The sequence below is a fragment of the Caretta caretta genome, chromosome 8 (assembly GCF_965140235.1).
Source record: "Caretta caretta isolate rCarCar2 chromosome 8, rCarCar1.hap1, whole genome shotgun sequence".
NCBI lineage: Eukaryota > Metazoa > Chordata > Testudines > Cheloniidae > Caretta > Caretta caretta.
In genome coordinates, this window is record NC_134213.1 from 72,380,832 (window position 1) to 72,408,790 (window position 27,959).

Below are 27,959 nucleotides of genomic sequence, written 5' to 3' on the forward strand. Positions count from 1 at the left end.
CACTCTGATGACAGGTAGAATGTGCATGAAGACGGGGGGCGGGAGGGGGTGAGAGGAGAGAGACATAGGGATCACTGCTGCTTCCACCAACAAAACCTTTTTCGGTCAAAAAGGTTGTCAGAATTGGCACATTTCTGCAAACTGTTTGGATTTTGACAAAATAAACTTTTTGATGGAAAAGTGTCCGTACAAAAAGTTTCAACCAACTCTACCCAGCGGTAATCATTATACATAAAGTGATCAAATACCAGATTAGTCTATTTTATAGATTTCTGTAGCTGATTAAACAAGCAATAACAACATATGAGGAGATGTGTCATTGTGCCAGGAGATCTTCATTCTTTATCTAATCTATCTATCTATAATTGATTTCCCCTCCAACCTCCCCCACAAAATAAGGGAGAAACAAAAAAGGAAAGGAAGGAAGGGAACAGGGAGGGAAAAGGAGAGCAACATCGTGGCTTCCATCTGGTAGGAATTAAATCAACTCAGAAAGCTTGGTTCTCTAGAGCAATACTTGTAGCCAAATGACTCATATTACTTTAGATGGAAAAGCAGATGGCCTCCAGGGACGAAAGCCTGGCACAGCGACTTGGCTGACCTGACAGCTAAAGAGTGGGTAAAGTTTTGGAAAAGAGGGACCTCAGACAAATTTGAAGATTTCCTGACTTTTCAGAAACATTCATACTTCTTCTGCAGTGGGACATGGAGGGACAGTCCCTCCCTATCATCTGAATTCTAGTATAGAATTTCATCACAGGATGCAAAAAATGTCTAGTTAGTGAGACCAGACCCAGCAATGACCAGAGACATGACAGAATTTAGTAAATATCATACATGTCAAGATCTAACTCAAAATTGGGATACTTAGCTGCACTGTTTGTTGTGATATCTATCTACATTTGCCATCATCAAAGCACCTTCCCGTATTGTGACCATTGTATGTAATTCTGTTGCAGTGTCACAGTACAAGGCTGAAGTCTGTGCCATCAAGAACTTAAAAGAGCAGGTTTTCCTGTATAATCTCACTTCTTATAGGGTGCTGTTGCTCTTGCAAAAATAAATGTATTTAAAATTACACGAACAAGTCACAATGCATGTGGTTATAATATTATTACCACGGTTTGAAATATTTGGTGACTTGTAAGAGTCCTTCTTTTAGGCAGCCCATTTTATAAAGTTCCATAAACTGTCACAATTTCATTAACATTACATTGTTGCCATGGCAATGTGGTACTAAGTCAATGGATAGGTTTTTCATCATGGGCTTATTATAGAATTGCTCTTTCCATCAAAGACACATCTATAGGAAAACTGCCAGCACTCCCTATCATCTGAATTTCAGCACAGAATTTCATCATACGATGCAAAGAATGTCCAGTTAGTGAGATCAGACCCAGAAATGACCAGAGACATGAGAGAAGTAGGTAAATATCCTACATGTCAAGCTCTAACTCAAAAATTGGGATACTTAGCTGCACAGTTTGTTGTGGTATCTACATTTGCCATCATCAAAGCACCTTCCCGTATTGTGACCATTGTATGTAATTCTGTTACAGTGGTACAGTACTGTGGGTGATAATGTCAAAGGCAAAAAGCAGCAGCAGTAGGTAAAGCACAGACTGTGGAGTTAAAATACCTTAGCAGTATTTCTGCACTGCAATGGACTTCTTGTGTGACTTTGGACAAGTCACTAAATTTCTCCATGCCTGAGTTTCCCTGTCTGTATAATGAGGATAACAACACCGGTCCATCTTTGTGAAGTACTTTGAGATTTCAAGTGCTCTGTAGGAGCTAAGTATTGTTATTCAGCAAAACAGCAGTGTTTTTTTAACATCTCTGAGAAATAACCCATACAGCTCTACAATGTGGGAGAGTTCAGTGGCGGAATGTGGCATTTCCCACCAAAATCAGAAAGGCTGCTGGCATTACTGACCAGGTTGTTTGGTAATAGAACATGTGAACATACCTTAACAATATTCATATAATTAAAATAAGTATGATAGCTTTCTACAATTAAGACATTGCAGGTTACAACTTCATTTGCTACAGTAGTATGAACAAGAGGAGCAACAATGTCATATAAGGCAGCAGCAGGGTAGCTTGTTTATTGTATGTTCAAATATTTTTCTTCTGGATTTTCATTGTTTTTTTGATGATCATCTCCTAGTTAGATGCAAAATATCTTTTTCCTATCCTGACAAATACTTTGTAATCTATCATTTCTTTGCTTAATCATGTTGGGTCCTTTACTGCAGAGAGGGTAAATTGTAGACAAGGCAGTACTCACTATAATCAAAGATGTGTGTTCCTATTTATATGATAAGTTTTGTCTGATTTACAAAGCCAGCCTCTCAACTCCAGCTGAGAAAGCAAAGAGAGAACTTTGCTAAAGGATGAAGAGTCCCGAAAGGAGAGGACTTTCCTCCATTAAGACCCTACTATAGAAACGGATCAATTATTAGTATTATCAATTCATTTGTTTTTATGATGATGATTGTTATCATGATGAGCAACTAGAGGCCCTAACTGAGACTGAGGCCGTACTGTGCAAACCTACAGTGAGAACCAATCTCTGCCCTGAGAATCTTATAATCTTAATAGATACAAGACAGACAAAAGGAGAGAGGGAAAACGGAGGCACAGAGAGATTAAGTGATTTGCCCAAGATCCCACAGTAGGTCAGTGGCAGAACTAGGAACAGAATCCAGATCTCTTGATTCCCTGTCCAGTGCCCTTTCCATTGGACCCTGGTGCCTCCCCAGGTGACAAAATTGAACATTCCATTGAATTCTCAGAGCCACATTCTGCTACACATATTCACACTTAGTCATACCTTACTACACTGATTTCAAATAGACCAAGTATGAGGATACCCAGTATGAGTAGAAGCAGCAGAATTTGGCCTAAATATGGTATAAACAGAATAACAGACGAGACAATCAAGACTGTGGTGTCACAAGAAAAAAAATACTTCCAAACTGTGATGTCCTCAGATATTGGTGGATAGGGCATTGGTTACAGTGGTGTTTTTTTAGATATAGATTTAGAAAATCCATAGACTGTAAAATGATTAAAATAACTGGAAAGAAGCATTCATCTCTTGCTCAGTAAATACTTACTTTTGCTGCACTGGGCCTGCTGGCTTTATTGTTACAACCTTCAAAAAATGCTTCCAAGAAATCTCATCAGATTTTAACTGTCATATTTTTTTATTAAGGAACCTGAAGAGAGAGTTTATGATAATCCCAATTTAACCTTTTAATAAAAACTGAAAATAATATGCCAGCATGGATTTGACCTCATTTACATATCTGATACGAATTTTGACTGGCAGTAAAAAATTTGTTAGCCATATATCTGTTGTCATACTGCCAAATATAAAGGCTGGCAGCTTTACAATACGCATACATTTTATATAGGAGTTGTACAAAGTTCATTCAGAGTTGGTGAAGATTAAGATTTAGTGTGCAGAAGTAATGCCCATTATGATGGTATTGTCCACAGTAAATTGTATAGGAAATTTACTTAATTAAAAGTATTTATCTTGGATAATCTAAGTAATATGTCCTGCCACTGAACTGACTATCTAAATAAGTTTCCTGCAATAATATGAATACTGATGTCTCCCCGTACATTGCAGAGAAGATAGAAAAAGAAGAATAACAGAAATTACGAGATAAAATGAAAGAGGGAAAAAGAAATAAGCATATTGCTGTATTATTTTATCATTAAAAGTGACAATTCTTTGCACACATAATAACTCCTATTATCTGAGAATTTCCAAGAACTTTACAAACAATAATTAATTAAGACAGTAGCTGGAGCAGGAAATATGCATTATTAGATCTATGTTACAGATGGCTAAACTGAGGCAGAAAATGGTTTCCTTACTTGCAAAAAGTCACAATAGTGAGGGACACAAGACAGGAGCCCTAACTCTCAGTCCCAGGCATTTGCCATTTAGACCACTGGTATTCAGCTTCTTTCCACCCAGGACACAAAAACTACCTGCAGGTTTCTTTTACTGTGATATATTCAAATTACACAGTCCTTCAGAAGTCTGAGACATTGGGGTCACAGCAAGAAACATGGGTTACTTTAGCTGCTGGGCAGAGGATTCCTGCAGGCAGAATGGGTGTAGAAGTATGGATGGGGGCATGCACTCAGTGTGCAGGGTGGATCTAGTGGGATGGACAGCGATAAAAGGCTTCTCACTTATCCTCTGTATACACACAGTGGTTCCTCCCCCTTAATTGATGGGGTGGGCCTTTATTTATGGGCTGGCCTAGACCTGCCTGCCCCAGCACTACAAATAGTAAACTCTCACAGGAGTCCCAGTGCTACAAATAGTGTGCACTCACACAGGAGGAAGTGGGGCAGGGAACAATAAGGGGGGGGCACAGGGGTGACGCAGAAAGAAGAAAGGAAATGAGTTCCTCCTTGCTTTCCTGATTTGGCTTCTACTGGGCCAAGTCCAGTGTGATATTACTGATTTTTTTTGGAAGGGGGGAGATTCCCAACCAGTAGGGTGTGACTCAGCAATTGATCTCTGGGAATCCACTTCACGGTCATGCTCCCACAAATTAAGATGCCCTGAACTAGACTATTAATAGGCAGAAGGTTTAAAACAAACAAAGGAAGTATTTTTTCACACAACGCACAGTCAACCTGTGGAACTCTTTGCCAATGGATGTTGTGAAGGCCAAGACTATAACAGGGTTCAAAAAAGAACTAAATAAATGCATGGAGGATAGGTCCATCAATGGCTATTAGCCAGGGTGGGCAGGGATGGTGTCCCTAGCCTCTGTTTGCTAGAAACTGGGAATGGGCGACAGGGGATGGATCACTTGATGATTACTTGTTCTGATCATTCTCTCTGAAGTACCTGCCTTGCCAACTGTTGGAAGACAGGATACGGGGCTAGATGGACCTTTGGTCTGACTCAGTATGGTCATTCTTATGTTGTCCCTCCCTCTGGTATTCTGTAGTGAGGGTTCAGGTTCCAGTAGCATTGCTGTAGTACGTAGAGCCAAATATTTGCATATTTTGAATTGATTTGTTAGCCCAGACTTCCATCTGCTCAGTTATAGAACCTAGCACCTCCCACTTGAAAGACCTATTTGCCTGCTTCATGGATAAAATCACCTGCCTCTGTGACAGCACTTCAGGTCACAAGGATCACATCCTGGCCACATGAATAGATGTTATAAATCATAGAATATCAGGGTTGGAAGGGACCTCAGGAGGTCATCTAGTCCAACCCCCTGCTCAAAGCAGGACCAATCCCCAATTAAATCACTTGCTAATTAAGTTTGGTTGGGGTTGTGAGAAGGAACACATAGAAAAAAAGTTGACAGTGCAGTTAAGAAATATTTCATTTCTTCACACCACTCCCATTTTACCACATCTGTGGTCATTTGTCTTTCCACAGCAGCTAATAGGAAAAGATACTTCGTCCCAGTCTAGCCATTTAATTTGAGTAATTGCATTTAATTCTGATTAGGAATATTCAAATAACTGCCAGATACTTATATATGGTGTGTTTCTGAAATACTCTTTAAAAAACAGATGAATGGAGCAACTTGCTGTTAGCTTTGTATTTAATAATCCTCACGGCAACAGAAACTATCCAGCAAATGGATCAGAATTACTCTATAAAGGGTTGATTTTATGTAACAAAGATATTCACAGACAGCGACACATCACTTATCCTGCACCATGACATCATATGGTGTTATCACATCCTGAGTCCAGATTCTCTCTGACTGCTGCACTGCTTTATTTGGTTGTTGCCAGTCCTGCATGCCTTGGCGTGTCTGGCTCCATGGGCTACTAGGCCTTCTACAATACTGATTCAATCTGACTGCTATGCAGGTACATTCAGTTGTTGCCAGTGGCTCCCCTCTGTTGTTGCCTGCCTGTCTCGTTCTTCTGAGTTATGCCACTGACTACTCCCATCCCATTGTGATGCTGCCTCAGGGCTGTGTTGACTTTTCAATTATCACAATATACAATGCAGATGCCATGTAAAATAACTAGCATAACTCTAGCAGACTGAGCGCAGTAGAAATACAGTTAAATAAAAGCACTACTATAATACCAGGAGGCTGATTGGAACTACAAGATACCAGTGTCATATCCAGTAGTTTTTATGTAAAGTAAATATAGATTTTAGCCATTAGATTCCAGCTATCCAGCAGATAATAACCAGAGGAAATGTATCTGGATAGCTTCACTTGTGAATAATGGTTTTGCTTTTGCAAGTAAACTGAGGATCTGGTAGACTACTAGTAGAAAGTTTTGTGTTACCCAGGAACAAGAGCAGGCATTCTGTCTGCAGTAGATTTCCAATTAAGTATAACTAAAGAATACTTCAGAATATATGATGATGTGTTTCAAAACTATGTAGCCAATTTTAGAGCATGGGACTTGGAGTCACAATTCCTGGGGTCTATTCCTGGCTCTAATACGAACTGTGACCTTGGACAATGTAAACACTGTCTGTGATTTAGTGTATTCATAGGCACAGTAAGTGTAATTCTACTCAGCTAGCTCACAGGATTATCTTGATCCATAGAATATAAGGCCAGAAAGGACCACTATGATCATCTAGTCTGACTTCCTACATAACACAGGCCATAGAACTTCCCTGAATTAATTCCCATTTGAACTACAGCATATCTCTTACTAAAACTTCTAATCTTGATTTCAAAGTTGCTGTAGAAAAAGAATCCAGCACAACCCCAGGTTAATTGTTCATATGGTTAATTATCCCCACTGTTAAAAGAACTGAAACTCTGCCAGGATGCAAAGCCAGTACCTCTGAATCCTTTCACCCTCTAAAAGGCCAAGGCACTCTCCATTACACCACACAGCCACCTGAGACCTAATTATTTGTAAAACACTGTAAAAGCAGAAGTTTAAAGAAGACCTGGGAGTTAACCTAAATATAAACGACAGATAACGCACTGTGCCTGTAACGGATTACTAGAAAAACTCAACAGCTAGAATTTTAAACTGTGGTATTCAGACAAATCAGAGAGAACAATGCATTGTGTTCTCTGTTGCAAAACTCAATAGACATAGAGAGTAAATTATAATAATACTTTGCACTTCTAGAGTACATTCCATCTGAGAATCAGAAAGTAATTTGCAAATGTTAATGAATTAGTCCCACAACCTGCTTTCAGGTAGGGGATTACTATTATTCCGTCTTCACAGAGGAGGAAATTGAGGCTCAGAGAGGTTAAGTGACAAGTCCAAGGTCTATGTTTTAACCACATAACCATCCTTAATCTAGTATTATTACATCTTAAATTCACCCTTTTCAAATACAATATGTACTGTTCTGATACAAATAAAGTTTTATTGTAAAAAACTGTTGAAATTCTTTATTGAATTGTTGATACTAATCCAACTTCTCCATTTGCATTCTAGTACTTAAAAGAAAAAGCTTTAAAAAATCTAAAAGAAAAGAAAACATGAAAATCAATATCAACTCTGTCCAGGACCATATTGTACCTCTCTATCAGAATGCTGCAAAGATGTTACAGGGTGCGTTTGTCACTTTAATTTCAGTGTGTGATTGCTTTTCTTATATGAGAATTAATTCTGTATTCATTATGGTGAAATGTTAAATTTTGGGCAGCTGATCAAATCCTGCAAATCACTTTGTTCCTCTGCTGACAAACAGGAGACGGCAGTGTTCCTAATCATTGTGTGTGATCTTTCATTTGGTGTTATGTGTTCATACTTACAGACAAAGGGCGCTATCCTGCAAGATGCTGAATACCTTCACCTCTCCTTGATTTCAGTGGGAGTCCAGGGGTGCCTGCCAGATCGCTGCGGACCCTCAGCACCTTGCAGGATCAGGACCTATAGCACATGTTTTTGTTGAAAATGGGAAGCTGTGATAACCATTTGGAGTATTTTGGAAACAAATGGTTAGGCTCTATCCAAAGCTTAACAATACACATGACATGTGTTAGAACATCTATGTTTTTGAAAACATATAAGAGATTGGCACACTTATTTGTAGGTCATTTATCTCTCCTTTTCAGTCTCTGAATTCCTAAGACACCCAACATGTGCATTCTGCCCACATGCAATATTTTGAATTAACTACTGTAAACAGGAAAAATATAGAATTAGAATGATTTTAGCATTACATTTTCCCCTTTCCTTTTTAACCAATAGGGTATGCAAATGTTCAGTTAACTGGGCCTCATGTTTTCTCTTCAATAAATTGCTTTCGTTATGGCAAATAAATATTCATAAAGAAATGTGGACAATAAATCATTTTAAATAGTTCAAAGCCATTTTCTTTGTAGACTGCATATATTTTCAGCTGTGACTCGTCTTTAATATTTAATTCAAAAAGGATACTTGTAGAAGGACAATAGAGATAATGTGTCAAGTAGTAATTAAAACAGGGGGTAATGATTAAAACTGTTTTGATCTACATTGTGCTCTGTCAAATCCATAATCTTCTGTATTGGTTAATATGACTTTCTGCTCTGCTTCATATACAAAGTCAAAATAAACTTTCACTTAAAGGGACCACACAGCAAAAACACTGGGAGGGTCAGGTCTCCACCAGGGATGCAGAGGAAAGCTGCAATCTGGAGGCTAAGTATTGGTTTGGGAGATCTTGACTCAAATCTGAATGACAATGAGTTTGTGGACTTCATCATAGTCTTCAGGCCACCTAAAAAATCATATATTTGCAACAATTCATAATCTCCTTTGACAAAAGGCTAGTGTCAAATTAGCAGGGATGCTGCTGGTCACTGTGTTTAGACCCTGTTTCAGAAAAATATGTAAGTATGCTGTAAGAGGGTAGTCTGTCTCTTTAAGGTCCAGTGAGCCTGGAGCCAGATAAACTTGTTCTGAAGTGGACCCCTTTAGAAACAGATGTTTGGGCCTGTTGGAGGGGATTAGCACACCCCTCTGGGAAGGGATCAGGTGATTTCCTTATGAACACCTGATTCCCATAAAGGCTCAGTTGAAGCATAGAGCTACAGGAAATGGGGTGGTTTCTGTAGCATGCTTTACATTAGGGAGATTCTTTAGGTGGATAGCCTGTAGGAGGATTGAAGAAGAGTTGCCAGGCTCAGGAAGGTTCTGGTGTTTTGCTGAAGATTGTAAATGACAGTTTCTAGAAGTGGACTTCCTCTGCTTCATGTTCTAATGATGTCTGTCACAAAATGAGCCAAATCCTCAACTAGTATTGATAGCAGCTGAGCGATGCTCATTTACCACAGTTAAGAATCTGGCCTGTTAACTTTCCCCCCCTTTGTTTACTAAACATTTTAATTTTCATTTTAATGCATGGAGAACTATTTCACTGGGTCTCTGTGCATGCAGTAATGGGAAACATGTTCAACTGTAGATTAGACATCTCCATATCCTCCTAGTTTTTAGAGTATGTTTGTTTTACCAGCAGTTTAGTACTTACAGCTATACTTCCCCCATGGAGTAAAGATGTTGCATTCAGTGTGATGTTCCGTTTTAACTTCACACCTTGCTGCAGCACATTTGGTAATGGGAGGTGACATACATTGTGAAATACACCATAAATAAAAGTAATTTGATATGCATGAAATATTTCTTCATGTTTTCCTGTTGTGGCAGACACAAAGAAAAGAAAAGCTATATTATCCCCCACTGGCATGTTTCTTCTTCTAAGTAGCTAAAAATTGAGAAGCTAACTAGTATTTAAAATCATCCTGACTAGAAGGAACCACTAATCCATCCTGCATTGTGGCTGGATTAATTCCATTATTTCCAAACCTTCTCTTTCAGAACGATATTTTGTCAAGGCCCACTTTGGTGCCCTGGGCTATCTCCAAACAGAAGCCTGACTACCACTCATCAACATGTTGTGCATCCCAAGAGAGACAGGACCCATCAGACAGAAGGTAATGGATCTCTTCTTTAGATATAGCAGTCTTCCTTTATGCCCTGTGGACCTGTTAATTACTAGACTAAATACAGCAAAAGCATAAATAATACTTCCCAAAAAATCTCACAACTAGATGAAGCTTATATATAAAAACACACGGTTCATCTTAGGCACTACTTGAGCAAGGTATCCATTTATTTAAAAAAGAGTACTTACTTTTCCAATCTGGCACTGAGCTCACTCATTTTCTCTTGGATTGAGAAGAATGAATCCAAGACTAATAGGAGAGAAAGTAATTATGCTGAATACCAGGGTAGGGAAGAGCTTAAAGTCAGAACAAGCTGCAAGAGAGAATCACGAAAGCTAAGAACAGAGGCAGGGAAGGAACAACAGAATATGGGGTGGGGGGAATGTAAAGGGGAGACTGGGGAGAAGAGCACAGGCAGTAACGGGGTGCTACTCTGGCATTTAAAAGCATTGGGGGTGGAGAAGAAGAAGTAGGAAACCTAAACACAAAAAGCAAGAGGCTGGGGCAGGATGGAGAAAGTGGGAGGCGCAACAGAACATACCAAGGTCTTTCTTGGAAAAGAAAAAAGTTTGAGACAAACACACACAGGCATTTATCTGTATTTCTGAGAAACCTCCCACCGCTCTGTTCATTTGAGGTGGGCAGAGAACAGGTAGAGGATGATGGCTTAATGCTGCTGATGAATCTTGAGACTAATTTATTTTGCTTTGGACATCAGTCTGAAAGCTGGGGTGCAAGTCTCTTGTTTAAAAAAACCTAAAATAAAAAGTTCTTAAAATCCTAAATCAGTAACAGAAGTAAAAGTAACTTCAATGGGAGCTGCAGCTGCTCAGTGCCTGTGAAAATGATGCCAATTACTTAGAGGCCCACACATTAATTGAGGTGCCTAATGTTAGGTTACTGTGCACAAAATCTGGCTCAGATACATTTGAATTCTGAACACTGTACTGCACTTCTGTGTTTAATAATGTCATCGTCAGTAGCAAAGGAAGCACAAAGCTTTGAACTTCGTAATCTGGCCAACAAGCATTGGGGTGGATGGAATTTGAAATATTTTAAAATACATTTGCAGTCTTCAGTTCTCTATATAAGGTTTGATTGGGCCTCTAGTGAAGTTAGCAGGAGTAGAATCAAGCCCATATTCTGTTACTGATATAGTTTAGCTCTTACACAATGTTAGAAGTTCGCTCTTAAGTGTCTGATGTCCTATAAACAACGTTGGTAGTCTCAGTCCAGTCATTAGTGGACATCCATCTACCTCACAATAGGAATCACTGTCGGCAGCCTTGTGAGGAAGATCAAATGGACATGAACCAGACCCCAGTTCTGGACTTAGATAGCATTGGAAACTCTGCAGGGCTACTGTCTGTGCTGTACATGTTGGGTGATATCGTGGCCCCGCTGAAGTCAATGGCAAAACTCCCATTCGCTTCAGTTGGGCCTGCATTTCACCTCTTCTGTGCATTGAGGGCTGCCAGCACCATTCAGTCGTGAAAAAGTTAACCAAAAGTAAATCTGAAGTAAATCCTCAATCCCTCTGTATTGTTCTTCTGTTAACAGAAAACTGAATGATACTAGCATATCTCTAGAATTTCACAGTGCACATAAATCAGCTATGCTTTAAATGGGATATCTTACAATGTACAGAAAACCAAGGTCTTGATCTGTGGCTGAGCAGTACTCAGGAGTGTGAGGTTGCAGTGGAAGCTTTAACCTACCACTTCGGTTTCTGATTCTGACCTGGCTGTGAGTCAGTCCAGTCCCCCAGTGTAACTCAGGCTGCTCTAATGCCAGTTGCCGATGGTTCCCAATGGGTGGTCATAGTCACAGGGGAATCTCTGGCACCAGCAGGAAGCCCACTCACATACCCCATTGTAAGGTGCATGACAGCAAGGATAGGTTGGCAGATTAGCTAATAAACCATTGTGTTCTTCCTGTGGGTAGGGTTGCCAACTTTCTACTCACACAAAACTGAGCACCCTTGCTCTGCCCCTCATCTGAGGCCCTGCCCCTGCTCACTCCATCCCCCCTCCCTCGGTTGTTCGCTTACCCCACCCTCCCTCATTTGCACATTTTCACCGGGCAGGGGATTGGAATGAGGGCTCTGGCTGAAGGTGCGGGCTCTGGGGTGGGGTCAGGGATGAGGGATTTGGAGTGCAGGAGGGGGCTCTGGGCTGTGGCTGAGGGGTTCAGAGGATGGGAGGGACATCAGTGGGGCAGGGGGTTGGGGCGCAGGAGTAGATCAGGGTGCAAGATCCAGGCTGCGCTTACCTTAGGCAGCTCCCGGAAGCAGCAGCATGTCCCAACTCCGGCTCCTATGTGGAGGCATAGCCAGTCGGCTCTGCGTACTGCCCCATCTGCAGGCACCGATCCTGCTGGCTGCGGCTCCCGGTCAATCAGAGCTGCAGAGCTGGCGCTTGGGGCAGGGGCAGTGTGCAGAGCCCTCTGGCTGCCCCTATGCATAGGAGCCGGAGGAGGGATGTGCTGCTGCTTCTGGGAGCTGTGCGGAGCCAAGGCATGCAGGGATCCTGCCTTATCCCTGCTGCGCCACCAACTGGACTTTTAATGTCCCGATCAGCAGTGCTGACCAGAGCTGCCAGGGTCCCTTATTGACTGGGTGTTCCAGTTGAAAACCAGACACCTGGCAACCCTACCTGTGGGCAGTTACAATGGGATAGCATGAAGCAACCCTAACGGAGAGGAAATTCTGTCCTTTTATAGTCTCTTGTAATAGAAACATAAACGGCTTTGATTCCCCTCTTTTAAATGGGAAAAACTTAACTGAGAGAAAGACTTTAATCAATACTTTGTCATTTAAACCTCAGTCAACCAAATTGTCCATGTTTGCAAACACTCCATTGTAGAGTTTCTCAGTCTTTCCAGAACTCAGTGGTGTCTTGATGAATAACATTTCTAACTGGATAATTTTGTAGCAAGTTATCATCAAACACCTAGACAGATCTTCTGCAATATTAGATATGCTTTGAAACGATCCCTTCAGCAATGTGCATGAGGGAATTACAAATTCATCAGTATACAAGTTTTTCAATTTTTAAATGTAATGGTTCACTGTTACCCTAGTGATAAAATATAAACTTTATTCGTTGGTTGATAGTATAAGTAACTACTAAATTAACATTTCACAATTAAAAATCATAATCCATAGGTACTACCCTATTTATGAAATATTTTAAATTAAATAAAAGCTATGAAATCTTCTAACTGCAAATCATATTTTCCTCTAACACATTAGACAAAGGCATTCTAGACATAAAGTCATCTAGTTCAAATCTCCTGTTTCCACCTTTTTAAAAGATGTATAACAAGTCATCAGTAAATGTAGATCCTACAATATTCATATTCAGATACCCAATTTCTCTTCTGCATACAGCTCCAGTCTAGAATTACATTCTCATATATTACTACTTCATTTTGGTGTGGAAGCAGCATGAACTGGAGATGTAGATTTAAAAGAAACTGTGTTGTAGAGAAAGCAAAACCAGTTAGGACTCATCCCTGTAAGATATTGGGAATCCTCAAATCCCACTGACCCTGGGCAGTTTCAGCTCCCACTGGGGGTTCTCAGCTATATCTTGTATGATCACAGCGTGCATTCCTAACAAGTAGCACATATTAGGTGGCCCATTAATATATTCAACACAAGCAAGAGTTGCAGAATCAGGCCTAAAGCAAATTATATTATTTATTATGGAATCACCAAGGGGCCCCAGTCATATATCAAGGCCTTCTCTGTTATGTGTTAACACAGAGCTCACAATATAAGAATAAGATGAGATAACCGATAAATGCAACAAACAGATCCAACAGTCACTCTTATACCGTTGTTCAACTGCAGAAATGAGAGTATATTCTCAGTTGGTATAAGTTGTCATAGCTCCATTGACTTCAATGGAACTCTGACAATTTACACTGGCTAAGAATCTGCCCAATGGTGCATTGCTTCATTTGTTTATAATAGCTTCAGTTATGTGACCATTATTGATTCCTTCTATGACTACGGAAAGATTCTCATTCTGCGCTCTTTTTCTTTGATTATTTTAAATATGCCCAGCAGCAATGATACAGACTCTAATTTACAGTGAGTGTAATATCACATCACATGTTTTTGATCATGTTAGTTGCTGAAATTTTTTTTAAATTAAATTGCTTTGGCAGTATATGGGTGCTTAAAACATGCCAAGGAATATGGAAGATATTCTAGTGATTTTTGAAGTATATTTATGCAGGACTGGGGCAGTCATTCCACCGACAAAGGTTCGGCTGTCATAACAGGAGATTATTATGCAGTTTGGCAGGCTAAAATCTGGGAGCTTTAGGAGCTGTCATTGTGAGAGGTGATCATTCCTACAGATCTGGGAAAGGGAGTTTTTGGATATATTGGACATGGAATGTAAGAGCAAAAATCACATTATTTTGCTGGCACTTCTTTGTGAAATAAGCTTAACAGACAGCTTCAGCAACACCATGCAGTTGCTGCTTGGCTTAGATCCAGCACTGCCTGAGAGACAGTGCATGGTGCAAAAGGAATGGTGTGGCAATAGTAGATTCTGATTTTGTTCCTGCAAGTTGGGATCTTCTTGTGACAGCCCCTTTTATATAGAATCTGGTTGAAACAACAATTGTGTAAAAGAGAGGGACTTGCTCTGTGTAAAAGTTCTATTTGCAAATGTTGTGGTTGGCTGGACTGATGTTCTGCATAGGGTTTAATGGAAGATGAGACAGCACAGGGGAATTTGATGAAATGGTGTGGAATAGTGAGACTAAAGACTGGAGGCAAAGAACTGAGGCATGAGTGCTTTCTTGAGGGGTGGGGAGAAGGGAAGGTGTCAAGGTGGTTTATCCACCTGACAGCAGGCTCATACCATATCATATGGGGGAAGAGCAACCTTAGCAAACTAAGGGTTGATTGGCAGTACTTGTGATAATGGGTTACTTGCTATAGTGCAAATGAGCTTGGATAAGGAGAATTTTCTAATAACATTGACTCAGCTTGGCTTGATATAGTGATCTCTTGTTCAATTAATTAAATTCAAGGGGAAGTGATGATACAGGCTGGCTTATCCTAATGACTTTCACTAGAAAAAGCTGGGATGAAAGCTATTCGCTCTGGAAGCAGTAGTGAAAATTTCCCCCATTCATGTATTGTAGGCACCTTCTGCAGGAATTCATTCCTTCTACTTATTCCATGCTTAGTGTCTTTCTGCTGAGACAGTCAGCAAGGTGGTAGTTATTACCAATTGTAATGATAGTTACGATGTATTGCAATGTGCTCATGGAACTTTGTCAAAATGGTCCAATAGACTACATCAGCTGATTTTAGACTGTTAGTACACCAAGGACACTCACACTTGGAGAACAAATATTGCTATTATATATATGAGCATCAGTTATCCCATCTTCCATTAGGAAAGAACTTCACTGTCCTTTTTCCTTCTATATCCCCTAGTCCTTGGATGAAGCTGAATGTAATTTATAGGTATATCTTCTAACAGCTTTCCTTCATTTCCTGCATGTTCTTCCTGACCAGCTCTTGTAGAATTTGGGTGAAAAGAGGTCAGCTGGCTTCCAGGCAGCCTACTAGAGAGCAGCTCCCTCCTGGGAAAGTAAGAGTTACCTGGCCAATGGCAAGCTAATCTGAAAACAACTCCTTTCCTAAAGCTGCTGCTCTATGGAAAACCTCATTTAGGTTTTGTCTTTCTACTTTTCCCATTTGCTTTCTGGGCACCAAACTGCTAAGGGCCTATCTGCTGTGGAGGTGCTTCACTACCTTTCTTCACAGGTAAATTCCAACTGTTCATTATTGGGAAAGGGTGAAATAACATAAGAATGGATTGTAACTTATTGCTGCTTTCCCCTGTTCAGTGAAAGGGCTGGTTCCTATCACATGTGGATACTTGCCCACTAGGGACTGGAGTGAAATACCAACTAGGGTATTGAGCAGCCATCAAATAGGTAATCTCCACAGGACTAGATTTGAACTGGTGAGCCAGAAAGGAAGCTTCATGTCCCATTAATAGCCTTTGGAGTGATCCGGTATTCCAACAATGCTCCTCTTCCTATGTCTTTAAAATCAGACATAATTGTGGCCTTGTAGAACCATGAAGTTTTTAATTGAGACGCCCACTATTTAGTCTTCTCAGGAGCAGAAACTAATAAACTGAGTAAATTAGGGGGCACCTTTTCAAGTGATGGGACTGCAAGAGTCAGTTGACTTCTGTGTCAAATACTCTAGGGTATGGGGTTCAACCACTTAATTCTTCACAACAAATTAGAAATAGAACTCCAGCTGGTCCTGTCAAAAAGAGGCTGCTGTTTAGATTCCAATTCTTCAAGCTCCTCAAATGCTGGATTCAGATGAATGTATTAGAATTGCTGTTACTTGGTTGACAATTGCAGTGCATAAGAGAATTGTTTCAAAACGTGAATTTCTGTAAGGTATTAAAAAAGATGTAGTTTAAGGCATAAGATGTATTCTCCCCTTCATGGCAACTGTCTGTTAGTATTAATAGGACTTACATGTGCACATCAGAGCATAGCCTATTCTTCTTGTACATCTTAACATTCGTCAGTGGGCCTGGTCACACAGATTTTCTTGAACAATAATTAAACTCTGATTACTAAGCAAAATATGAATTTCCAGCATACAGACAGCACAGAGGAATAAGTTTCTACTGTTAGAATATTAACTCTTTTCTCCTAAGAAGAGAATATTTCCTGACAGTTGGCGAGAAGAGAAACTTCTTTTTGATATAGCAAAACAAATGAAAACCTTTTTTTAAGAGGTTCAGCATTAAATTCTGCTCTTAGCTCTTATAGTCATCAGCAGGAATTGTGTACCTGAGGTCTCTATTCAGATGCTGCCCTCCTTTATTATAGGTAAAGTTCCTAGTAGAGCCTATGGATAAGGCTGAGAGCCCAGTGGGCCTTTTCCACATACTTTTAATTCTATTTTTATTAGCGCAAATATAAGCATTTTAAATGCTTTGTATGCATTCTGGTTTCTACTACACAATAGGTTTTGTGGTTTTATATTAATGAGAATAGGCATTCCATCATACATATGCACCTATATATAAGTAACTTCATTTTTAATGTCCACTTCAGTGTGCATGTTATGATCTTAGAGGCTGTACATGCCAGGGGACTCTGAAGGAGTCCTGCTCTAATATTCCTCCATTGCAGCCAGCAGGAATGGATAGCTAAATTGATTCTAGCAACAGTAAATTTCCTAAGGAAGCATTCCATGGAGTGGCTATTCCTCAACCCTTCCTATCTTTCTCCAAAATTCCTACAGGTTTCCAAATGAAATTCATATGCAGAGGCAGACATGGGTTCTAGGGAGGAGGCAGGCTTGCAGTGGAACCATGATGGATCAGATTTTCAAAGGTAATTAGATTCCTAAAGAAGCAGATAAATCCCACTAGTGCCCTCCAAAGTGCCTAACCTGAAGTGCTTATCTGCATCTTTAGGTGGCTAAATACCTCTATTTTTACCACTTCCACATGTGTTGAACTTGCTTCGCTTTCCCCTGCTCAAGCACAGGGGAGGGGCTGGCTTCAATTTCCCTCCAACAGGTTCCTCTTTCCAGTCACTGGTTTGGCAGCCAGCAATAACTTATGTAGTCCTAAATTAAGGACCTTTGAGCACTTTCTTGTCCTAAAGGCTTTTTCCAACAGTGTCTCATTGCATGACCTATTACATACAGTGATCTGTTGTAGATGGTATATGAGGTGTCAGGCTCTGAAAGAGGCAGACCTCTTTGTGACCTCCCTCTGGATCGGAAGAGACAGGTAGCTTATTCTGGGCAGCCATGAGCTAGGCAGGGAATCATCTCTGAATATTTACCGGAATAAATGTTCCAGTTGTTACCTAATCAAGGATGTATTGCATCTGCTTCTCTAATAAGACTAGAGCATAACTTAATGGAAGCTTGTTCTGCATGGTTGGGGCACCACAGTCATGGGACTGGGTAGCTAGTCTTCAAAGCTGCATGTCACTTGAAACCTGAAAGCCCTTTTATATATCTGATAAGGTCCCCATTCTCCAACACACTCTTATTTTCTCTCCCCACACGCCCACCCTACCCCACACAGACACTGAAACTAGCTCCCAAAGTGGAGCTCATGCAAGCCCTTGGTGGGGGGGAGGCATATTGCCACAGGGGCTGTAGAAGTAGCACAGATGCACTCAGTCTTTGTGTGAATGGAACAACCCTACATGACTCTTCCAAAATCCATGAGACTTTTCCTATGGAGACCAGAAATTGGTCAGTTTGGAAGGTCACATCTTCTGCTTGTTCTACAAGGTGTTGAGAGAAGAGGGCAAACTACTTCACCCCTGATGGGGTAACTCTGTGGAAACTCAGTGACTTGAAATGGTGACATGGTCCTTCCATAGAGAAAAATCCACAGAAGGGATTTGGCCCAGCGTAACTGGGTTATTATTCCTTAGCATCTCTAAAATGAGGCCCAATATATTTTTCATACATATACAGTATGTTGGGGCTGATTTGCAGGGATGCTCAGCATACTCAATTACCATGTACATAGAAAGGATCTGCAGGTGCTCAGTACCTTTGAATAATCAGGCCTTGTGGGAGTTTCTGTTTACACACATGCATGCAATACATCCTCTCTACCTATATTCTAGCAACATAGTGACCACAGCATGTAGCGGGGAAGGGCAGGGAGAAGGAAAGTGTCGAACTGCAGATGGACAATTTGACAGAGGTGTGCATGGAGGACAGTCTTCTAGTTAGTCAATACAAGCAGTATGAACCTAGTACTTAGACTCAAACTCAGCAACATAGGATTTGCCTAAAATATGTCATTACCATGGACAGAAAGAATTGAGTGCCAAATCTTTCCACCTACCACAATATCTTAGAAGAAACATTTGGTGGCATTTAAATAGAAAACATTACACTATGCCAGAAGAATGCTTTACTTTTTAATACCTCTGAGTTGTGTGATGACCACTGTCAAAGATGTTTGTGGTGTGAAAATATGTGGGTTCTCTTCCCTCGTGTTTTTTGTTCATGATGATCATATTGAAGTTTTTAGTCCATGCTACATCTAAAAAGTATGAAGCATTTTTGGAGAAAAGCTTTTGTTTACACTGCTACAGATGGCTGGAATAAATTAGTGGACTCACTAAACAGCAGTTCATTTTAGTTTAAAATGAATTTGGATACTTCTCAAAGCTCACAGGGTGGCCATTTTATGTGACTTTACTTTTTTTTTATTTGGGTATGGAATTGTAAAGCACAAAAGCCATATCAAAGGAACGGTAAGGGTTTGTATTTACCATCCTGCCTCCTCCCCAAAAAGAGGAATTTATAGTTCCATCTACAACACACCCTGTTGTGCTTATGTACTGCAGGATGTAGTGGGTTATTCTGCATAGCTACCTTCTCTGTAGACCACTGCAAAATCCCACTGTAAAGGGGCAGATTTGCAATGCAGATTTAGGCTGAACATTTGCTAATGGAAACTTAAATCACACACTTACTTCTAAATTTATGAAGAGATGCACAAGGATTTAGTTACTTGTTGGAATTAGTGGGAGATAGGAGTCACACAACTACTCGTACACCACTGTGAGGCAATACTGACTGCTAGATTTTTTTTTTCCAGAATCACTATTGTCTGGACTACTTTATGATAGCTCTCACTTTAAACTCATGGAGGAGATCTGTGAAGGGACCATGCACAGCTCCTTGATTTTTTTTTCCCCCTTCAATCCTTCAAGGACCTTATTCCACTAGAAATCCAGTATAACAGAGCCTCACTACATTCCACTTCCCGTCATGCCTTGTAGGGTAGAAAGGATGTTGAATGCCAAATTTTATTCCAAAAATCACTGAAAATGTATAAACTTGACCTAACATTTCTTGTTTCTCTAATCTTAATGGTCTCTCAGTACCCTTTGAGGGATTTGACTCCCACTTAGTTACTTGGGGATCTTTGCCATGCCTTAGATGCCAAAAGTAAAATCATCACAACTAAATAGGAGTATCTTCTTAAAGAAAGAAATTTAACAAAACAGGTGTAATAAAACCTGGTTACTTCTGTTACAATCTCCTGTATGTGTCTCTGTAGAGAGCTTTTAACATAGATTACACTTTTGAGTGGGCCTACCTCTGATGGGGGCACTCCTTTCTAAATGAGTCAAGGTCAAAGGTATTTTATTTTCAAAATTAGTAGTAAGTCCTGGTTTATTGTATCATAGAGAATGCAAAAGGTTATGGATGGGTAAAGGAATCTTGTTTAATGGTTGGAAAGTCCTGTTTCAGTTAATATGGATAACTGAAACAGTTTATAAATAGGCAAAGGTGAGTGATCTTAACTAATCCTCATGAAACCAAAGAAAATATTTAAATTCAGTTACTCGAAAGAAGCCATTCAAGGAGCTCTAATGAATATTTTTAAATTCAAATTGAATCTATTTCTTTTTCAAGTTTAGTGTATGTGTCCTTTCCAGGAATACATAGTCTAAACCACTTTCCTGTTTAACAAGAGAAGCTGTTACTTATTTACAAAACTGTACTTCACTTGCATTTCAATATCCCACTCAAATTATTACAAGGAAACTTTAAATCTAATTCTTTAGTGTACTAAAAATTCTTAAATTTTATAAGGTAACAATTTAAGTTTGTAAGGGGGTTTCCTGGCACAGGAAGAGCCAGCCTGAAGCAAGATGTAGTGAGTTATGTGCCTTCGCCTTGGGAGCAGCCTGCTTTCTCTCTCTTTGATTCATGTGTGTTAAGGCTCTGGATCTTAAGAAATAACCTTTATGTTTATCTAACATCTGTTTATATGCTGTGAACGTAACAACTAGTGACAAGAATGGGATATTTTAAGAGTACATATACAAAATGGCTGTGCGTGGCAATATGGACTGCCTCCTCCAATTTAATGGAACAGGGAGGTTTTTGCAACATACTTAGATTTAAGCAGTGCTTTCATAAAAATGTTAGAGACTGATAAATAAAGGGTTGTATTCCTAACCCTGGTGGCTAAAACCACATGTATGTGCTTTTATAAAAAACAACAACAACAACAACAAAAAAACTTCTTTACACCAAGAACCTGGTGGTCTTGTGCAGTAAACTAAACCAATTTGTCTTTTGGAGTAAATTTCCGTGAATTAAGTGGTGACTGAATGTTACATACTACAAGGAAGTGCCACTAGAGGGAGCTGTGCACACTGCTCTTTAAATCCACAAAGAGAGGTGCCAAAATTTGAAAATAAACTGACCTCACTGTGGTGTGTCTGGGAAGAAAGGCATCAGCAGGCAGGTGAAAAGGATGATTATGCAGATCATTAGGTCTCTCTGGATTGTGGTGGGAGCTGTGTTTCTGCTGTTTACGGACATCACACTATCACGAGCAGTATTGCTTTAATGCATGGGAGTAAAAGTGCAATAAGAGGAGATGCCACACCAGGCTTGCCACAGTGCACTGTAGTACACCAAAGGATATGCTGAGAGGAAGCCTTCAGTGCCTACAACTCAAGCCACTGAACTAGTTACATGGCTGGAGGAGTTGGGACAACCTGCTTTAGAGCCCTGGATAAAAGGATGTGTGAGACAGTACATGATGGAAAATGAACATACAACTTGTCCCCTTCCCCCATATTATCTTAATGTAAAAGTAAATGATGTAATATTGAAAATGGAAATAGATACAGGAGTGGCCAAGTCTGTGGTTTCTGAAAGGGTGTACAAAAAATGCTTCGTGTGGTGAAACTTTTTACAGAATTATATGAAAATTTCCTGTCACTGTAACTTACAAATTGATTTAACAATTAACAGATACATTTATAATTGAAGAAAATGGCCCCCCACTGATGGGCAGAAACTGGCTATGTGAGAATAAATTGGATTGGAGTGTGGTACATCACATGACTGACATTGGGAGGAATAAAAAGAAAAATGCAAATCTGTATTTAGTACAGACATGAGTTTGGTAATGGGCATAATAATGAGGCTGGTTGTGTTGGGCAAGGCCATTCCCAAAGGCTAGACCTGTGCCATGTGCTCTGAGAGCCTGTGGAAAAGTAACACTGCAAAAGCAGGACATAACTTCATCTGTGGAGGTCAATGGATGGGCTACACACACCTGGTGCAGCTCATCCCAAAGGGTGATGGCAACATAAATTTTGGCTGCTGTTTAATGCTTTATTGTAGCTCTTTTGTCTTGTCACTGTTTGCTTGCTTGAAAGAGATGAGATGATAAGCTGAGATAAAAGTGAAACGGGAATGCAGCTGGAAGTGAAGAGATGGGAGTATTGTGCTGCTTGCTTAATTCAGAGATTTATACTCGACTCCTTCCATAGCTTCACTGGAGGGCGGTGAAAGACACACTCCTTCATGCTTGGCTGGATGTAAATATTTGTTGCTGTCACACTTTCATTGGTTTAAAACTGTCCTGGAATAGTCCTGGTAACATCAGCTCATGAAAATGTAATCTCTTTGCACATGCAACAGTGGTATTTTTCAGTTTTATGGGTGGAACTGTCTCAACAACCCTTACCATTTTGAACTTGTATTTAGCCCATCATTTGAGAGATTCCTTTATTTTTATTAGGCCTGAATAAGAGTTGAAATTCTATTTTAAATCCAAATATCCTTACTTTAAAATAAAGACTTTATATAATTTGTCTTTAGCTTAGATACACTTCAGATACTGTCTCAATTCTTGGAGAAAGTTCTTGTTCCCTTTAAGGACTACCAGATAAGACCCCATTAATTATATAATATTGTAATTAATTGGGTAACTTAATCTAGTAACTGGTTATTTTGATGCTATATTAATACACAAAACATCTTACTATTTATATGGCAATGGTATCAGGCACTTATAAGGCTTGTATTTACAAATTTTTATTTAAACAAACATTTAGAAGTTTACACCATTTCTAAGCACTTAAGGAATAAACAAACATCTTCCACAAAACATTTCCCAACTATACATGTGGTCCTTAAATGACATGAAGACCAAAATGTGTATAAATGTTTCTAATATGCATGCTCCTAGAATTCTTTGTGTATTAGTTTAAAAACTGAAGTCCCTCTTTCTGTAAAGGGGGAAGGAGGAGGCCTCTGGCTTAGTTTTTTTGTGGCCTTGACAAACCAGATGACTACATATGCCTTCTAACGCTTCTGTCTGAAATCCTAGGAAAAACAATATTCCCATAGTCATTAACAATGGGGAGGAGGCTGAGGGATTCTCTTGTTGGATGTTTGTAATCACACAAACTGTCTGATAAAAAGGCAATCTGAAGTAACTTTACTCCCAAGTAAAAACTCATCCCAAACACTCGATACGATAACTAACATTACATGAAATAAGCTATGTAGAATATTACAACAATATGGAAGTTATAAAACTGCATTTGAGTCTGCATTTGGACCTGGGGGTTATAAATAAAGATATATAGACAAGGAGGAGGTAATCTCCTTGAAGCTTCTTGGGCTTGTCACATATTAGGAAAAGGTGGAAATTTTTCTAAATTTCTTTAATTATGCTGAATATTATTAAATAAAACCAGCAACTAAAAACAAATATAAGCAGCTATTCTCCAAGCACCGTGTATCTACAAGTATGTAGAAAGAGTTCTTAAACTTGTCTCCACTGTTATTAAATCTGAACACCTAATGATATAAAGAGTAAATTAAAACAATGTTAATTTTGCATCAATCTTGAGACTTCCCCCAGCACATTCCATCTATCTCCTCCTGTTGACACCACCAGAGGGAGGGATTCCAGCACAGGAAACAGCAGAGTTGGTGTGGTGGCAGACAGTGGAGCTGCAGCCTCCAGTTTGCTCTAGAAGAGACTTGTCCTACAGAGTGGGAATCTAGATCTTATGGTCCATGCTCTTACGTGAACACAGAAATCCAATTAACCACATGATTAGTTCCAAGGAGCTTTCAGAACCGATAACCATTTCAATAGACCTTTCATAGCAAGTCCCAGTTCTTGTTGCTATTTTTCAACAATAATTCCATTTGTAGGTGAAGTCCAATATTAGGCAGTGTTAGAATTTACATCAATCTGCACATGCCATCTGTAGCAGTGAGTATGGATTATGGAGGCAGCCAGCAAAAGTTGCAGTGTAGCTTTACACCCTAGTTTGCTGTGTAGTAACTTTGTCTAGACAAATGCTGAGATAACCAGGAACCAGAAGAATGTGTAAATTAAAGAGTAGGGCAGACTACACATTCTTATATACTTCAGTTAGCTGCTTTTCTTGCTATTCTCCTCTTTTGGCCCCTCAGTAGATCAGTCAAATGAGTCCAAGGAAGTGTATGTGGCACTCAGTGGGCCAAATTTAGAGATAAGGAATAGGAGGAGCAAGTAAATCTGGGGGACAACAAATACTGAGGCACTCAGAAGAATGTGTACATTTTACCAACTTGGAATCCCTCCAGACTTTCTGGGACCCACCACTGAATTTGGCCAATTTACTGTTAAGTCACCAACTTAACAAACAAACAGAACAAAACCTACATTAAAATGTTATTTGAGTGCACGACTCGGCAGCCTAAAGTTACAAAATGCCAAATTTAAGGCTGTACATGTAACTTTAATTCTGCTCCTTGTTTGTCCATCGTGAGCAATGAAGCAAGCAGGGGATCTATGCCAATAAAAGGGAGCATATGGTTAAAGGCTATAGCACAATGTTATAAGCACAAGGGAGATGAATTAAGATGGTACTGGCATTCTTAAATCTGGCATTTCTTAATCTTTTGAGTACTGGACTCTACATACAAAAACACAACATTCAGGTTGAAATTTCCTCAGTCTTTTTAATAGAATTTGTATTCATCTTTTTCCTTTGTGTAACAGTAATAACCCCACGATCAGCAGGATTTGAACCTTGAAATTTTGGCACTTACCTCTACCATTTCAAATAAGTACATTGGCTTGGCAACAGGAAAAGCCTGTTATCAGAGAGTTGGGGATGGGTTGCTAGGGCCTACTTGCTGGATTGGGGGAAGCCAGGTGCAGCCCTGCCTCCCCCCTCAGCTACAGCTGCTCCAACAGCTCCCAGGCATTCCCAGTAGCGTGGTGGTGCTGCTGCATTGGCAGTATGAGCCTGGTTCTTTAGAATGTTCATGCATCACATTAGTAATTGCATGCTGCCAAATATTCCCTGCTCAGCATAAGCAACGGAAGGGGAATAGCAATTTTTTAAAAGTTCATAACTAAACTAAGCCTGACTTCGGGACAAGTGAATGGCATGGCTCTAGTCCCAAGGCTTTATCCGTGCTTCAAAGCCCTGCTGCAAATAATGGAGGTGTTAGTACTTAATCTTTTTTTAAGTTAGGCAACTTAAAAATAGAGGTTGCTACCAGCTCACTCAGAAGTGTAAGAATCAAACAATTGTAAAACTTGGGCACAGACTAGCTACTCAATTCATAACTTCATAGGCATGAGAAGATTCCCTAGAAAAATTAGTTGCAGGGAGGATGCATGTCCACAGCCAAAATACCGATGCTGTCCAACCTCTTGTAGATCAGGCATAAACAGAACGGGAAAACACTACAATAGGTGGAACAAGAGACAACTCAGCCAGTTATATGTCAGTATTAGTTATCTCCAACATTCAGAAGTATTTCATTATTTCATTATTATTTATAAGTATTTCTGATTTTTGTGCCAACACAGTACATGCTTTGCTGTAATTGGTTTGGATGATTGTAATCAGCAAGTATTTTCATGTGATACTTCTGAAACAGGGAATAAAGAGTCCAAGAAATGAAGCTCGCACATGTTGCCTGAACTATGGATTCTGTATTAATTATATTGATTACCTAAGAATTCCCAGTTACCACTATGAGGTTTGATAGGTTCTTGTTGCAAGATCAGGCTCAGTATTGGAATTACCGCTCAGTTACAACGTGCATGTCAGGGTTCCTAACACTCAGACTTAGGAAGAAAACCTTCTGTATTTGTAATAGTTTTATTAATATAGTCAGCAGAGTCACAAATACTGCAGTGCAGCAGGGTAGGTAGAAATCATATTGAATGTATGTCTGAATAGCCATATACTCTCACCCTCATGAAATGTTAGCCATTATCTTCCTCATCCTGGCACCACCCAAGAGCGACATCCTTTCCCCTCTCCTAAGCATGCAGGCTGGAGTACAACCTTTATACTGTGGTGTGCTGATGACACTATACCAATGCATACTTCAATAGCAGTTTCTGCCCTTTTTTCTTATTTGTATTTCCTCACCCTACTAATGCTGGGGTGCCCTTCTCCCATAGGTTACTAGGCCTCTTTACTTCAGCATTACAGAATATATGTCTGCTATTATGCCACTCGTATGGTCAGACATCTGTGGTTGTTCCCAACTTAAAATATCCCAATCTGCTATAGACTAAAATGTTGTGGTTGCCTATTAGCAATTTAGTCACTACAGCATTCTCTGATCTGGGGTTACTCCTGGTTAAGTGTGTATATGAAGGCTATTGAGCCTTATATGCCTAGCTTAGCTAAACTATTGTCTTACAGGCCTCAGGCCTGTAAGCACACTGCTTTGCCGCCTTACCTAGCAAATACCTACATCTATAGGCTACGAGTCTTCCCCTTCTCTGCTCTGCTCGATAGGGTGATTGTTAATAAACCTGCTCACATAAATTTAGGGCCTTACCCTTTGTTTAAACTCCTTATTTTCACCTAACACAACACAATGAAGATAACAGATACAGGGGGAATTGCCACATGCTCAGTCAATATGTGCTTTTGGGGTATAACAATTTTGAGTTTGCAGCCTTGCACTCAAATTGACCATAAAGTACCTGTGATGGTTGGTCACTACGCAATATTGGTAGTCTCCACTGTAGATCACCCTTTCCATAAGAGCCTCTTACTTACCCTGATAGAACATGACAACTGGTTCTGTTAGTACCCTTTTGGTCACACAATGGTGTCCATCACAAACCTACTGTACCTGAAAATGTACTGATGCCCCTTTTCAGAGCAACCGGACACTGGTGGAATTTTCCATGTTTTGGTCTTTTGGTGATCTGCTACCAGAAGTAGTACATTGATGCATTCCTTATAGATGATGTCTTCAAGGTGACCTACTAAGTGGGCAGCTGCCAACTGGTTGAACATATTCTTATCTAGATCAAATGCAGGCAAAGAGGCTCTGGCTAAGACATGGCTTTTTCCACAATGCAACTTTAATTAAATGAGTCTTGATTAGGGTGTGGTGTCAAACCCCATGTTCCCAATTGTTCCTAATGATAATTGTTGACAGGCATTTAAACAGGTGTCTTTTCCTGTTCCATGTTCTTGAAAACAGTGTCAACAGTACAAATTAGCAATTGCTAATCCTTGATAGGAACCTTCTAATTTTTAAAATCAAGAGGATATTAGTGATGGTTTTAACACATTTACCATATGCAGAACAAAGGATTCATGTACTGTACTCATTGCTGACAAGCAGTAATCCTATTCACAAGGTAGGATAAGTGAGAGGAAAAGAAGTCACCATGGTGTATTTACAAGAATTGAATTAATCCAATATGCCAAATTAACAAACTTAACAAAATAGGAATATGCATAAATTGAATGTGACTGATTAACACTCTGGATATAGGTGTAGCCACCTCCCATCCCAGAGATGTTGATTAGCGAAAAGACCTTTTCCCAGGTTACCAAAGGTGACATGGTTACATTCACAAGCTCATAGCCAAGGGTCACTTCTGCCTATTATGTTCTTTATAACTTGATAGGGCTTATTAGGGGTTGATTCCCTTGATTACACTACTGGAGCATGGGAACTGATTTAACCATTGAGACCCCTTTTAAGTACTTATCTTTTCAAATATATAAACTGACACCATTAGTCTAGGGGATAACTCAATACCGTCCCATGTTTTGGTTTATCAGTCTTCCCTAAATTCGGTATACTGCCATCTGAGAATGAGATCACACTGTTCCAGGGACAATATCAGCGCACAAAAATGTGTTCTTACAGCC

The 27,959-nt window shown here is 39.8% G+C and overlaps 1 protein-coding gene and 1 long non-coding RNA gene across 6 annotated transcripts in view; one reads left to right on the forward strand and one right to left on the reverse strand.

Moving 5' to 3' along the window:
• DPYD (dihydropyrimidine dehydrogenase) overlaps positions 1–27,959 on the forward strand; it is a 656,679-nt gene that overhangs the window by 52,807 nt on the left and 575,913 nt on the right. For all 5 annotated transcript variants that reach the window (XM_075131606.1, XM_075131602.1, XM_048859648.2 and 2 more), the window contains one exon: positions 9,808–9,923. In XM_075131606.1, the coding sequence (XP_074987707.1) occupies positions 9,882–9,923 (42 nt within the window). In that variant the 5' untranslated portion in view covers positions 9,808–9,881. The remainder of the gene's footprint in view (positions 1–9,807; positions 9,924–27,959) is intronic.
• Positions 1–27,959, reverse strand: part of LOC125640769 (uncharacterized) — a 75,739-nt gene that overhangs the window by 14,637 nt on the left and 33,143 nt on the right. The window contains exon 2 of the long non-coding RNA XR_007357898.2: positions 7,761–7,878. This is a non-coding gene — a long non-coding RNA (uncharacterized LOC125640769). The remainder of the gene's footprint in view (positions 1–7,760; positions 7,879–27,959) is intronic.